Genomic DNA, 14,424 nt, shown 5'->3' with positions numbered 1-14,424 from the left:
TGTATTTTGACGTAAAATTTCACGCTCTTTCGGAATCCGGAGTAATAAGTAGGGGTTCTCATTTAAAATTTTGAATTTGACCTTCAAATGACCTTGAAGGACATGATCAAGGTCAAAATCATCATCTTCATCATCTTACTCCCCGTTTGAAACCATACAACTTTGCTATTAGGCATTTTCTCCAAAATGCATTCTAACTGAAAATATTGAGGGAGGAGCGATACTTTTCGATAATCCTGTATAATGTAAAGCTTTATAGATAGTTTTTTTATAGGTATAGCTTTTATATACAAGGTGTCCTATTTTAAATCTCTCTACAATCTCAGATCTTTTAAAAGAAGCATTTTAGAGAAAAATGTTTCAAATAAGTTGTTTCAGGATTCAAAGAGAGCTAAATAGATGATCTTATTAGATTTTGGATCAGAAGGTTGTTTTGGGTCCAGTAGAGTACAAAATAATTTTTTATAATTGAAACCCCTATTTTTTAGTGCAAATTTGGATTTTATGCCTCAAAACAATTTTGTTCTCGGTAGTTTTTTGCTTAACCTTCTTCTCCAACAGACCCAAAACATTGTTTGAAGTTATTATTACGTAAGTCATTACAAAACATCGATTTTTGGCATAACAATCTTAAAAATGTAGAGTTCAAGAAAAAATTGTTTTTGTGACAATCTGATGATTAGATTGAGTGTTGGGCCCATATCTCAAGTTAGGCCCAATAAAGCCTAGATCAATTTTTTAAATAAAACTCATCAATTTCTTATCGCTAATCCAGATTTTGCCTCTTTAATTCAAACAGATGTTTTTGAGATTGGTTAGTTTGGATCTGATTGTATATAATATATATATATATATATATATATGACGATGACGATGACGATGACGATGACGATGACGATGACGATGACGATGACGATGATAATAATAAATTCTTTTTCATTTTTTTTATATTTAATAGAATTAAACTATTTCAAAAAATTTCACAAATTTTTATGTATCAATACATTAAAATATACTAAATTTATTTTATTTATGAATTAATTTTTTTTGTTTAATTTATTATTTTTATTTATTTTAATTTTTATATTTTTTATTTTATAAATAATTTTTATTAATAAAAAAATTACTTAATTATTTAAACTTATTTAAATGATTTACTTATTTATTATGTTTAAATATTAATTTAATTATGTTATACAATTTTTTTATATATATATACATATATATATATATATATATATATATATATATGTATATATATATAAAAAAATTGTATAACATAATTAAATTAATATTTAAACATAATAAATAAGTAAATCATTTAAATAAGTTTAAATATATATATATATATATATGTATATATATATAAAAAAATTGTATAACATAATTAAATTAATATTTAAACATAATAAATAAGTAAATCATTTAAATAAGTTTAAATAATTAAGTAATTTTTTTATTAATAAAAATTATTTATAAAATAAAAAATATAAAAATTAAAATAAATAAAAATAATAAATTAAACAAAAAAAATTAATTCATAAATAAAATAAATTTAGTATATTTTAATGTATTGATACATAAAAATTTGTGAAATTTTTTGAAATAGTTTAATTCTATTAAATATAAAAAAAATGAAAAAGAATTTATTATTATCATCGTCATCGTCATCGTCATCGTCATCGTCATCGTCATCGTCATCGTCATCATCATCATCATTATTATTATTGTTATTGTTATTGTTATTATTATTATTATTCAAAATTGAATAAAATCTGACTTTTAAACCTTCTTACATCTTTTGTTTGAAACATTTTTCTCTAAAATGCTTCGTTTAAAAAATATTTGAAGAACACTCTGTACAGAGATCGTAATATGAAAAGAAAGATTAAAATACATAAAGTGTAACATAATTGAATAGTTTTCTCATACCTAAACTGGTTTCGGCCGTGAAAGAATGCTTGGTACCTCTGTTAGATTCAAAAATAAAACCTGGCAAGTCTTCCCTCAAAATGGTCGCCTGTTGTTGACCATCGCTATTGTGTATACACAACTCGCTCTCTTTTCTACTGGACAATGCCCAATTTCCTACAACCAAACGCGTCGTACCAGGCCGAGAGAGCACAGGCTGACTTACAAAGTTTACTTTTAACTGACTACGGGCCCTTTGCAGTTTTTCCAGAAATTCACCACGGTTTTCTGTAATATAAATATATCATATTATATGACAATTAACGTTAAATTGATTAGAATGGAATGGTATGTCATTGAGAGAGAAAAGGGAAGAGGGAGAAAGATAAAAAAATATATTACATAAATAATTTTATTTATATAACATGTATCAGAATATAAAAAAAGAACTCTCTCTCTCTCAATCTCTCTTCCTCTCTTTCTATATATATACATTTTTTCTTTTCACGCACACATACACACATATACAGGATGAATATATAATATATTCATTTTTTAGATAAAAAATATATATAACTGCATATTGTACTTATTACATTTTTCTACACAAAAAATTATTTAGATAAGATTATTGAAAAGTGAATATATTACGATATATTACATATTTTTTATGTCAATCTAAATTTTAAGCACAAAATATCTCGTAAATTAATCTTATTTCGACTATTTCATTCTTACAATTTTTTACGCAAAATATTACGAGAAATCGATTTAAAGCTCCTAAGTCCTCGTCGCGGTAATATTAGATTTTGATGTCAGAGACAAAAAAATACATGCTAATAATTTTTGCGTGCTATTTTTAGATAAAATATATATATATATATATATATATATATATATATACAGGGTGACCCATTTTAACTTAGGCAGCCAAATAACTCGAAAAATAAGCACACTACGAAAAAATGTTTACAATCAAAATTTCGTCATTTCAAGGGGGACGTACAATGACGTTAACATCAGCCCCCCCACCCCTCCCCCTGGGCGGTGAGGGGGGGCAAGTTTGAAATCTTAAATGGAAACCCCTATTTTTTATTGCATATTCGGAATCTTTGGCTAAAAACACATACAATTTGTCTGAAACATTTTTCTCGATTCATGATAGATGGCGCTGTAATCGACAAAATTTAAGATTTCAAACTTGCCCCCCTCACCGCCCAGGGGGAGGGATGGGGAGGCTGATGTTAACGTTATTGCACGTCCCCCTCGAAATGACGAAATTTTGATTCTAAACATTTTTTCATAGTGTGCTTATTTTTTGAGTTATTTGGCTGCCTAAGTTAAAATGGGTCACCCTGTATATATATATATATATATATATATTATAAATATATATTAAATATATCTTATAAGGATAATTTTTGGAATATTTTAGAAGTATTAAAACCATCTAAAGTTGTGTTTTATCAAAATATGTTTTTTATCTAAAAATGGCACGCAAAAATTTTCAGTGTATTTTCTTGCCTCTGACGTCATTATCTAACATGGCTGCAACGAGTACCAAGAAGTCTTGTGTAAGAAAATGATCATGGTTTCGTTTACAAAAGTAATGATAATCTCGAAATCTCAAAAATTCCTTCAGCTGGAATAAGATTATGCTTACGACATAAAAGACATCCCCCTTAAAATCTTACACAATTTTTGTATGAAATATTTTTCAAAGCCTTGATTTTCGAGAATTAGCAATAGTTATTTAAAATGGGACACCCTGTATATACTGTGCGAGTTATTAAATGATATAAACATATATGTAACCAACCTTCAGTAGTAAGTGACTCTGTGTTTCTTCCTTTTCCTGTAGGCAGTTAGTAAAACCAGTTATTCTTTACATAGTCCCCTCTCGCAAAAGTTAATCACAAATGATAAAATATAAAACAAAGTAAAAAAAAATTAATAAAAATTTATTTGTCGTCAACAATAATAATGAATGACACATTGGTAAAAAAGACAATAGTACACAAAATGAATAATATGTGTGCAAGCCTGTACAAATTAAACATGTATGTATATATATATATATATACACACACATATCACACACACGCACGCACGCACGCACGCACGCACGCACGCACGCACGCACGCACGCACGCACGCACGCACGCACGCACGCACGCACGCACACACACACACAAGGTGTCTAATTTCACGATCTCCCTCGATCACCCTCAAAAACTTTTTTATTTTTGATTGTACAATAAAATGTTTCAAGCAAAAGTTGTTTGATTTCAAGGGAGACAGAAGAAAACGCTACTAATTTTTTTTGAAAGACGCTTTTCAAAGTCATTTGAAGATAATTTTTTTTTTATAAATGAAACTATTATAATTTTTTTTAATAACTGTGTTTTCTTTGTACCAATATATTCCTTTTATTATTTTGCATAAAAGTATTGTGATAAAATCATCAAAAAAAAAAATAAAAATATTTTATCATATATCATTTATTTCATAAATTTACTGTAATTAAAGTATAAAATATTTCGTAAACTATTTTTTTGCAATTTTGTATAACAAAAAAAAGTGCTCTTCAGAAAGGTCAGTAGCGTCGTCTATCCCTTATCTATTTATTTTTTTGCTATCTTATATAACTCTTTAGACAAAAATTGCAAGAAGTCGATATAAAAAAAAATTCAAGACCTTCAAATAATTTTTAAAAATAAAAGTCAGTCTTCTATCGGTCTTCAAATCAATTGTTGTTTGAAACATTTTGTTGTACGATCAAAAATAAAGTCTTTAGGAGCGGTTGATTAAAATTGGATATCCTGCCTATATACTTACCCGATGTATCCGTTCCACCTTCCGGACTTCCGCTGGAATACATAGTCGCCAGTTTGCCGTCGAGGATAAATCTGAACCATCCGTTGCTCCCGTTCGATAGTTCTAAAGCTGCCGCGTCGGACCAAATGTACAAACAATCGCGTCCTCTGCATATACACCAGTCTCTCCAATGATAAGCTCTACCTATCAACAATTCTTTCGCGTCCTCCATTCTCTGATCGTCCCCGGATTGATTTGACTCCGCTTCCGGTTCGGGTGTAGCCTCTTGCGGTCCGGCTAGAGCGGCGACTTTGGAAAATACTCCTAAACGCGCGAAATGTTCTAAGAATTCATCTTTGCCTTTAATCATCAAATCCTGTATCATTTGCAGGACGACTAAATGACCGTCTTCATCCTCCTGTTAATATATAGAACGCACAAGTTATTTAAACGGGCTTTAAATATAAAGCAAAACATTCGCAAAACAACCAAAAAAACAGATAAGGTAATAAGATTATTTCTTTCCAAAAATTCCATTTTTAAAAAATATGCTTAAATATGAAAAAAATAGCGTTGTCGAAAACAATGTTTAAATAAAAGTTGTTTGATTTTGAAGAAAAAGAAATTTATAATCTTGAATTTTTCAGGATCATTTTTCAAAATTATTTTAAGGTCAAACTAGTTCTTTTAATGGAACTATCTTTTTTTTTTTAAATATAAATTGATTTTTTGAATTTTTTGATATAGAATATTATATGAAAAGTGGCTAAATATTAAATAATTTACAAGATATTTTATATATTAATTTTATATTGTAAAATATTCATTTTTAATGATCGTACATCAATATTTGTATACATAAAGTAATAATAAAAATCAAATGGTGTAAAAAAAATATGTAGTTGTTTTTAAGAAATATGTAATTTGCAACTAGCAGTTACATGTATATTTGTTTTTAAAAACAACTATATATTTTCTTCATATCAATTAATTTCTTATTATTTCGTACTAAAAGTATTGAGGTAAGATAATTGAAGGAAAAAAAAAAAAAAAAAAAAAACCCGAGATTTTTCAGTTTCTGTAAAATTATGTCAAATTAAAGTATAAAATATTTTATTCCATTAAAGGAAACTAAGTTTACCTTCAAATAATTTTGAAAATGACGAGTTAAAATGCACGATTATCAATTTCTTTTCTCCCTCAAAACTAAACAATATTTGTTCAAAAATGTTTTAAAAAATGCAATACCTTTTATATATTTAAGTATATATTTTAAAATGGAATACCTTGTATGAAAAAAAGGAAAAATGCAAAATAATTTACTTTTATTATAAAAGACTAAAAATACATAAAAAAAACTTTTACTTTGCTAAATTTGCACACAATAAATAGAAGTGTTATAATGCATTTTTTTTAAATTTGCAAAAATGCGAACGGATCCCACCAATGACAAACAGGCAGTAGACAAAAATAGACCTAATACTTTTCGTCAATGTTATCAAAAATACAGATTTTTCAAAGGAGGATGTTAAAAAAGGTCGATTTCCCGACTATCGATGGAACCTAAAATTCGAGTTCCATGGGTATCTATAAACCATATAAGACGTAAAAATGATGGTCTTTTTTCCTAGAAACCTGGGGAAAATATTGAAAATCTATCAAAACTATTGTAAATAGCGTCATTCGATCAATCTGAAGAAAACTAAAATCGATGACATGAATGAATTTTCAATCAAACCAAGTTCTGGTCTTATCAAATAGTTTTTGAGATCAATAATGTTTTAATATTATATTTGTTTATGTTTGTTAAATATTTTTGTTTCTCAATTGATTGCTCACAATTACTTACGTTTCATTGTTGAACAGAATTTTTTAGTTCTAACATAGAGAATATTAATAGTTCTCATATTTTCTATGTTAGAACTAAAGAATTTTATTCAGCAAAGAAACAAAAATATTTAAATAAAAAACTAAAAAATATAATGTATTTGAATGTAGAATCAGATTTTCTATTCAGAGGTAACTATATCCTCTAATCTAGTTTTTCTCATCATTGATCTACCATATTGGATCCGCAATCATGAATTTTGCGATCCCGATATTAAAACATTATTGATCTGGAAAACTATTTGATAAGTGCTTAACCAGAACTTAGTTTGATTGAAAATTCATCCATGTCATCGATTTTATAGTTGTCTTCAGATCGATCAAATGACGCTATTTTCAATAGTTCTGATAGATTTTCAATACTTTCCCCAGGTCTCTAGAAAAAAAGACCATTATTTTTACATCTTATATGATTCATAGATACCCATGGAACTCGAATTTTAGGTTCCATCGATAGTCGGGAAGTCGACTTTTTTTAACATCCTCCTTTCGAAATTCTTTTATTTGTCTCTTCCACCAGTTAATTATATCATTAATTTTATATTTTCTTAGAAATCTCGCAATAATAATCAAATTTATTATCGTAATTTTTTACACAGGGACACTTTATATATTATTAAAAATATCAGAGAAATCATTATTGATATTTTATAATTGAGAAACTAATTGTATTAAGATTCTGATTAACTACATTTTGTCTTAAAAACATAACACTAATATAGAGATCTATGATTCTATTAAAAAGCTCCAGGCTTCTTCCTGTTGGAATTGTGACGTCAGAGACGAGAAAACACACTAAAAATTCTTAAATACTATTTCGAAATAAAAACATATTTCGATGAAACAGCACTTTAGCACAGTTTTCAAATATCTCGAAAACTTTTCTTTTCCTTTTATAATCAATAAATAACAATAAAATGGATTGTAATATGAGGTGATCATTTTACCAGGATGTATACTCAAATCTTATAAATAAATCCATGATTTTCCAGGTACTTTTGTTCTAAATTCCAAATAAAATTAAAGTATTTAAAACATTCTTAATACAATTTTAAATTAAGTATATTTTTGTTATACATAATTTTTTAACATAAAATATTTTTTATAATAATAATTATTTTATAATAAAATATATTTTAATATATTATACTTTATATAAACTTAATAAACTTTATATTCTTTAAAGGTATATTTGAAAATAAAATCAAAGGGGCAATTTAAAAAAAAATTCCCTGAGTTCAAAATAAATTCTATGAGTCTAAATCGTAAGAAAGGCGTAAAGAGCCATACGCGGATGTTGCTGCGTACATTTCCAATGAAACTAAGTTTTCGTTGGAAATAAACCGTGCACGTATTATTCTCGGTGTACTACCAAGACTTAACATTTGAAATAATCTCATACTTGAGATTTAATTTCAAAAACCCCCTAACCCCCCTACGGAAATAAATAAATAAATGCGAGAGAAAAATATAGATCCGAAAGTCGCTGAATCGGGAATCGAACCCGAGACCTTTCGCTTGCCGGACGTCTGCTCTTCCAACTGAGCTATTCAGACCCTTCAATTCTATACCTCTGTTTATATATACTCTAAATAACGCCTATTCGCCGGCATGTATAAATAACTAAGATTAAATTACGGCTCAGTAATATAATAAATATAAATCTAAATTGTAGGAAAGGCGTGAAGAGCCATACGCGGATGTTGCTGCGTACATTTCCAACGAAACTAAGTTTTCGTTGGAAATATAAATTCTATGAGTATTCCAGGATTTTTCAAGGTAGAAAAAAATTCCCTGAGAATTCCAGGTTTTCCAGATTTTTCCTGGGAATATACACCGTTTTACAGTTATTGACTGTCAAGGAAAAAGAATATTTTTCAGGTATTTTAAAAGTGCACTGAAGCCATCTGAAATAATGTTTCATCAAAATATCTTTTCGTTTAAAATGGCATGTAAGAATTTTCAGCATGTGCTCTCTTATCTCTGACGTCACAATCTAACATGAGCCTTAGGTAATATGTAATATCTGAATGGAGACATGCGCAATAAGTATGTTAAATTTCACGCTTTCTTTATAAGTACATTGCATTTTATGTTAATTATAAATGTACATGTAAAATCTCGACGCAATTATTAATTTTAAAAAAATTAATGGAATCTTGCAGAATTACGAAACAGCATGGAAAGGACTTAAAAAGGGCTTTCGCGAGCGATGGAAATATGCACAATAGACGTTACCGTCTTATCGAGAATGTAGTTGCGACAAGGCTTGCGAGTCGTAAGGCCAAGTTTTGGGCCAAACACCTTAAAAGCCATAGATGACGATAAAGGCGCCTTTATTTCAAGTTCCTGAAAAATCTTAATAAATCACCGTCTCTCTGCCTGCATGCATGTTGGGATCTTTGAAAATCTCTTGTGTGCAAAAATATTTCAATTTTTTTTAGAAAATAAAATTCTGTTTACATTGTAAGCAATAAATGTGCATAGTTTTATTGTGTGAATTTTGTTTGCAGTCTTTTATATGAAAAAGGGAGGAAAAGATAATTTCTCCCACAGTGTCGATTAATATATACACAGAATAATCTTTATAAAAAATCAAGTATATAGTAAAATATGTAAATAATAGCATTCTCTCTTTATGATATTACACACATAAACATAGTGCAGTATACGCTTTTTTTTAAATATAAATAAGTGTAAAATAAGTGTAAAACATTGATACACGAGAAAAATTAGATATTACACTTACCTCATTATCTAAAACGTTGGCAATTACTTCTACAAGCATAGCTCCACATCCTCCGGTTTTATCAGATCTACAGGTTTCTATAAGCAATTCTGGTTGGATGTAATGCACCATTTTTCTAATCAAACTTAAACTCGCTTTTCTAACACTCGGTAACATTGTCGACTGAAAGGTCGCACAAAACACTGGCAATAATCTCTTTAGATAAACAGGTGCCATTTCAGGATCTCCTTTAGGTTCTGTGAATTCTTCTATTTCTGTCTCAAGTTTTCTATGCTCTTGACTCGGAGGTAACATCCATTCTCCGGGCGACTGTAAAATGGCTGCAACCTCTCTGTGTCCTTCGTCGACGCGTTCTCTGGCTTTATCCAAAGGTGTTTTACCATCTTCGTCTCGTAAATCAGGATTAGCACCATGTCTAAGTAAAACTTTGGCAATAGCTGGTCTTCCAAAACAAGCCGCATAATGTAGACTCGACGATCGCTGGCCTTTATTAACGTCTGCTCCTCTATCGCACAAGAATTCGACCATCTCTTGCGTACCAAACGCTGAGGCCCAATTGAGTAAAGTTTGCCCAACGTCGTCCATAAAGTTTACTTCAATCCCACCTGTATCGATCGCCTCGATCAAAGCATCCGTATCTTTAGAGCGTATGCAATCGATTAATTGTCTATGCGATTTCTCTCCGGCGCTATCTAAACGTCTCAATCTCGGTAACAAAGGACCGGATGGACCACTGGTAGTGCTACGACCCAATGCTAATCTACCCTCAAACAATAAGACTAATAGAAGATCTATCAACCTCATAGAATCGAGAGCGCATCGTTCGTCTCCCTTTAGTGCCTTTTCTATCGCATCCGGTAATTCCGAACGTAAAAGATCATGTGTAATTGACGGCGATCCTCTACAGAGTGTCGACAAAAGGCTAATTATAGTCGAAACAGAAGCACAGGATTTTGGTTCCGGAACTGGAACTGTGCTTATGGTGCTGGATGGCGGTGGCGTTTTTGGATTGCTGCAAGCCGCCGTAGTGGATGTGCCAGGTCCAGCTGCATTTGACAATCTAAAAATAATTTAAATTGTGCATAAAAATATATTAAATTAAAGATACATATACAGAATGTTTGTAAATAAGTGTGAAAAATTTTAGATGACTTTTTGTCGAAAATTAAGGAGGGTTTCTTATATAAACATATACTCTTATACCGTCCCTAGGACTTTTCTAAAGAGGGAGGTAAAAATTAAGTTTTTATTTTTTTCCTCAACAGACAAATAAAAAAATAAAATTTGATGGATATTTTCCACTAAAAAAAAAGGATATTTATTAATATTTTTTAAAAATCTTTGTATCGTTATAAGGGAATGAAACTAACTTTTCTTTAGAAAAGTGCAACTCCTCAGGGAGAGATATGAGAATATATGTTTATATAAGAAACTCTCATATTAATTTTCGATAAAGAATTATCTCCTATAATTTTTCACACTTATTTAGATACCTGTATAAAAGAAGATGCACATAATAAGAAAATAAAGAAGATATTAAGAGGCTCCTAGGTCTTTGCTGCAATCATGTTAGATTATGATATCAAAGACGAGAAAGCACACGCTGAAAATTCTTAGATGTGATTTTTAAATGAAAATATATTTCAATCAAACACTATTTTAGATGACTTCGACACACTTCAAAAATACCTCGAAAACTATTCTTTTTTCTTGACAGTTAATCAACAACTGAAAAATAACTGCAATATCACACTTTGTCATGGAATAACAGCATGTGCAAAGACAGAGACCTTATATTACAATTATTTTACAACTGTTGATTGATTATAATGAGAAAAGGATAGTTTTCGAAATATTTTTAAGATTGTATTAAAGCCATTTAAAGTGTTGTTTCAACTAAAATATATTTTTATTTCGAAATGGCATCTAAGAATTTTTAGCGTGTTTTCTCGTCTATGATGTCACAATTCTAACATGGTCGGTGAGAAGCCAGGAGCCTTAATATAAATAAAAGAATATACATATATAAATAGAAGATACATTAATATAAATAAAAGAAAATTAATATAAATAGAAAAATATCATATACATATGTACCGATATAAAAGTTCAGAAACTAATCCATGAGATGCTAATGGCGCAGGATCTGTGCCCCTTCTGGAAAATCTATCCGCCAGTGACGCAAAGCAACGAAGCGCTCCGTCTGCAACATGCGCATCCTCGTGTCTGAGTAACACTGACAGAGCCTCGACACAATCGGGCAAAGCTTTATCCTGTGGTTCAACTTTGCCGCACAGTCGCGTAACGACTGCCATCGCCGAATGCAAGGTATCTCGATGTACTCGCGCTCCGTGTTCTCGGATGAAGCACAATGCGCAGGGTAAACCTCCAGCTTCGAACACAGCACCCGCTTCTCTCGCGCATACAAGTTCCAACACCTGATTAAAAAAATATGAAGATGAGATTCGCTTCTTATATTTCGCTATTTATTGGGCCATTTTAATGTTCCATCTTTTTTTTCCTATGTCTTTTACAAAAACATGTTTCACACAAAAGTTGTTTGACTTAACTCAAGGAAAAAATAAAGAAAACAATTAATATAACTAATATAACAATAGAAAGTAAGTACTTGTAAGTACTATTTCGAATCTTGAAAGTATTCGATCGAAAATTCGAATATAATTGTTGAAGTTCTATTAATTCACAAATACAACATATGAAATGTATATATTTCTTAAAGTATTATTTGTTACTATTCCTTTCTACAAAACAAAACTTGATAATTGAATTCAATTTTTCAGTATATATATAATTTAATCCCATTTCTACTATTTTCATGTACATGAAATCAATTATATACCTTTATACATTGTTCTGCCAAATCCCGACTGGCTCTGGAGCCGAGTCCGGCACCAGACAGTCGACTGCAGATAGCCTTCACTGCACCTTCCATAGCTACTACTCTGCGAGTACATTCTGCAGAAACATCTAAATAATATGTAATAGCTCGAGCAGTCACTTCTAGCACACTGTCTGGTACTAATTCATCCAAGAAAATTCTGCAAAGTGCTGGGAGAAATGTGCGTGGAGGGCAACTGTAACATAAAATGTTCATGTATGTTACATATATATATATATATATATAATTTACATGTAATTATGTTAATGTTTACCATTCAAAGCAGCGATCAACATTATCGGACATGAGTAACAGCATGCATAGTTGTTCTAATGCAATTAACTGCATGTCCCTTTCATCTCCTTGACCCATACTGAGCCATTCCAACAAAGTTTCAGGGTCAACATCTGCCATCTTGAAAAGAAAAAAATATATATAATTTTTTTCTTAAATAGTGTGTAAATTAATGCTAAAAATCATTTAGTTACTTTAAAAAGAAAAAAATTTAAATTAATGTGCACATATTTGTCTATTGTAATTTGATCAAACTGACAAAGTACTTGATTACTTTATTCAGATTTGATTTAAGTAACTCGCACATTTTTCATCTTACAATTTTTATTATATAATATATATTCTTTTCATATCGCTTACCTTATACTTTGAATATATATAGCATCGATTGGCTCAATTTTATATTTAGATACTCTGAAAACTGCATAGAAAGAATCATTAAATTATGCAAATTGATAACCTACAAATATCTAAACAAAAGCAAACATGATATTAATGTCATCACAAATATTCACTATGTTTGATCCACAGTGAAAAATCATAATTTGTGCCAATACAATCTATATACATTTCTTGATCATTTTAAGATATTTTTCATTCACTTTGATGTCTAGAATACTTTTTCTTGGGTTCCAAAAATACGACAATTTGTTGCATTACGAGATATATAAACAGCAAAGTCAATCTAATTCAATGAAAAGAAGATACATGTGAAATTGGAATGTATGAATATTTGTACCCGATAATTATTACGATTCAAAATTATAATGAAAAAAAAGGATTGCTCGCGAAATAAGATATGAAATACGATATGATTAAGAGAGAAAAAGGGGGTACGTAACCTTTAATATATATGCTCAAATTTATTCGACTGTAAAAAGTTCGAGATAAAAGAGATGAAGAATTCATAATAAAAGTGACAAATAAAATTGTGACATTTTGACAAAGTTATATGCATATATGTATACATGTATATATGTATGTATGTGTGTATATATATATATATAAATATATATATATATACCTACCGTTAAAACGTACCGTTGCATACAACATTCCATTCTCTTCGTGACAGGTCAACTCGCCATTCTCTTGTCAGAGACGTGCCGTTTACTAACGTGAGAAAACAGATAGATATCGTCTGTTATTTATTTCGCCCGTTAATAACGCGATCTACGTATTTCGTATTAGAAGGGTCGACTTAACAAAGCACTTTCTCACACGCTACGAGTAATTTTTTTCTCTATATATCGTCTCGTATACGTCACATACATTTCTCGTCTCTTTTTACGTACCTTGGAATATTTAATTCTCATAGATTAGAATCACGCGATTCGTTAGGCCGTATTCACACCTTGGCAGTATTACAGTAAAACCAGTATGTGCATTCCACCCTTTTTTCTAGTTTGCATCGATCCGCCATGTTTTTAGGTGGAACCAATCAGATGCAAGTTCAGTGTGATGCTGCTGTAACATCCCGTCATTTTTTCGAAACCGTATTTTTGTGCGCTACAATTTTTTCTGAATAATTACTTAAGAAATGCAATTGTATTTCTCAATATTACTATTATTATTCATTATTCATAATTATTGGGACGATTTTACTAACCGTACTAACATCTAGGGTCTTCCTAATTCTAACTAAGCGGCTCAGCCAATCGGACAGCGTCACTAGACCTCATCTGAGCGCATACTTCCAACCATACGACTAACTGAACCGCATATAGATGCAACACCAACATATTCAAAATTAAGAAATAATAGAACTTATGGAATCATAACATAATAATATAATATAATTATAATATTTCAAATACTTGAATGATTGATAAGATGCTTCAACCACCTTTTAAAAAAGGGGCTTCTA

General features: G+C 30.0%; 1 protein-coding gene across 3 annotated transcripts in view; it reads right to left on the bottom strand.

Annotated features, from left to right (window-relative positions):
• Ufd4 (ubiquitin fusion-degradation 4-like) overlaps positions 1–13,850 on the bottom strand; it is a 34,063-nt gene extending 20,213 nt beyond the window's left edge. The window contains exons 1-10 of one of the 3 annotated variants that reach the window (XM_085479542.1): positions 13,599–13,850; positions 12,918–12,978; positions 12,538–12,677; positions 12,225–12,459; positions 11,462–11,802; positions 9,365–10,424; positions 8,854–8,964; positions 4,750–5,146; positions 3,731–3,766; positions 1,933–2,199 (exon numbers count right to left, since the gene is read on the bottom strand). In XM_085479542.1, coding sequence (XP_085335668.1) covers positions 1,933–2,199; positions 3,731–3,766; positions 4,750–5,146; positions 8,854–8,964; positions 9,365–10,424; positions 11,462–11,802; positions 12,225–12,459; positions 12,538–12,677 — 2,587 coding nt within the window. In that variant the 5' untranslated portion in view covers positions 12,918–12,978; positions 13,599–13,850. The remainder of the gene's footprint in view (positions 1–1,932; positions 2,200–3,730; positions 3,767–4,749; positions 5,147–8,853; positions 8,965–9,364; positions 10,425–11,461; positions 11,803–12,224; positions 12,460–12,537; positions 12,678–12,917; positions 12,979–13,598) is intronic. The other 2 variants (XM_029316184.2, XM_029316186.2) reach the window with 2 other exon arrangements.
• Positions 13,851–14,424: the final 574 nt, after the last annotated feature.

This window comes from Nylanderia fulva, unplaced genomic scaffold, assembly GCF_048542155.1.
Source record: "Nylanderia fulva isolate GAGA-0341 unplaced genomic scaffold, ASM4854215v1 Scaffold122, whole genome shotgun sequence".
Lineage (NCBI taxonomy): Eukaryota > Metazoa > Arthropoda > Insecta > Hymenoptera > Formicidae > Nylanderia > Nylanderia fulva.
Note: the sequence above shows the minus strand (reverse complement) of the source record. Positions and strands in the feature narration are given on the sequence as shown.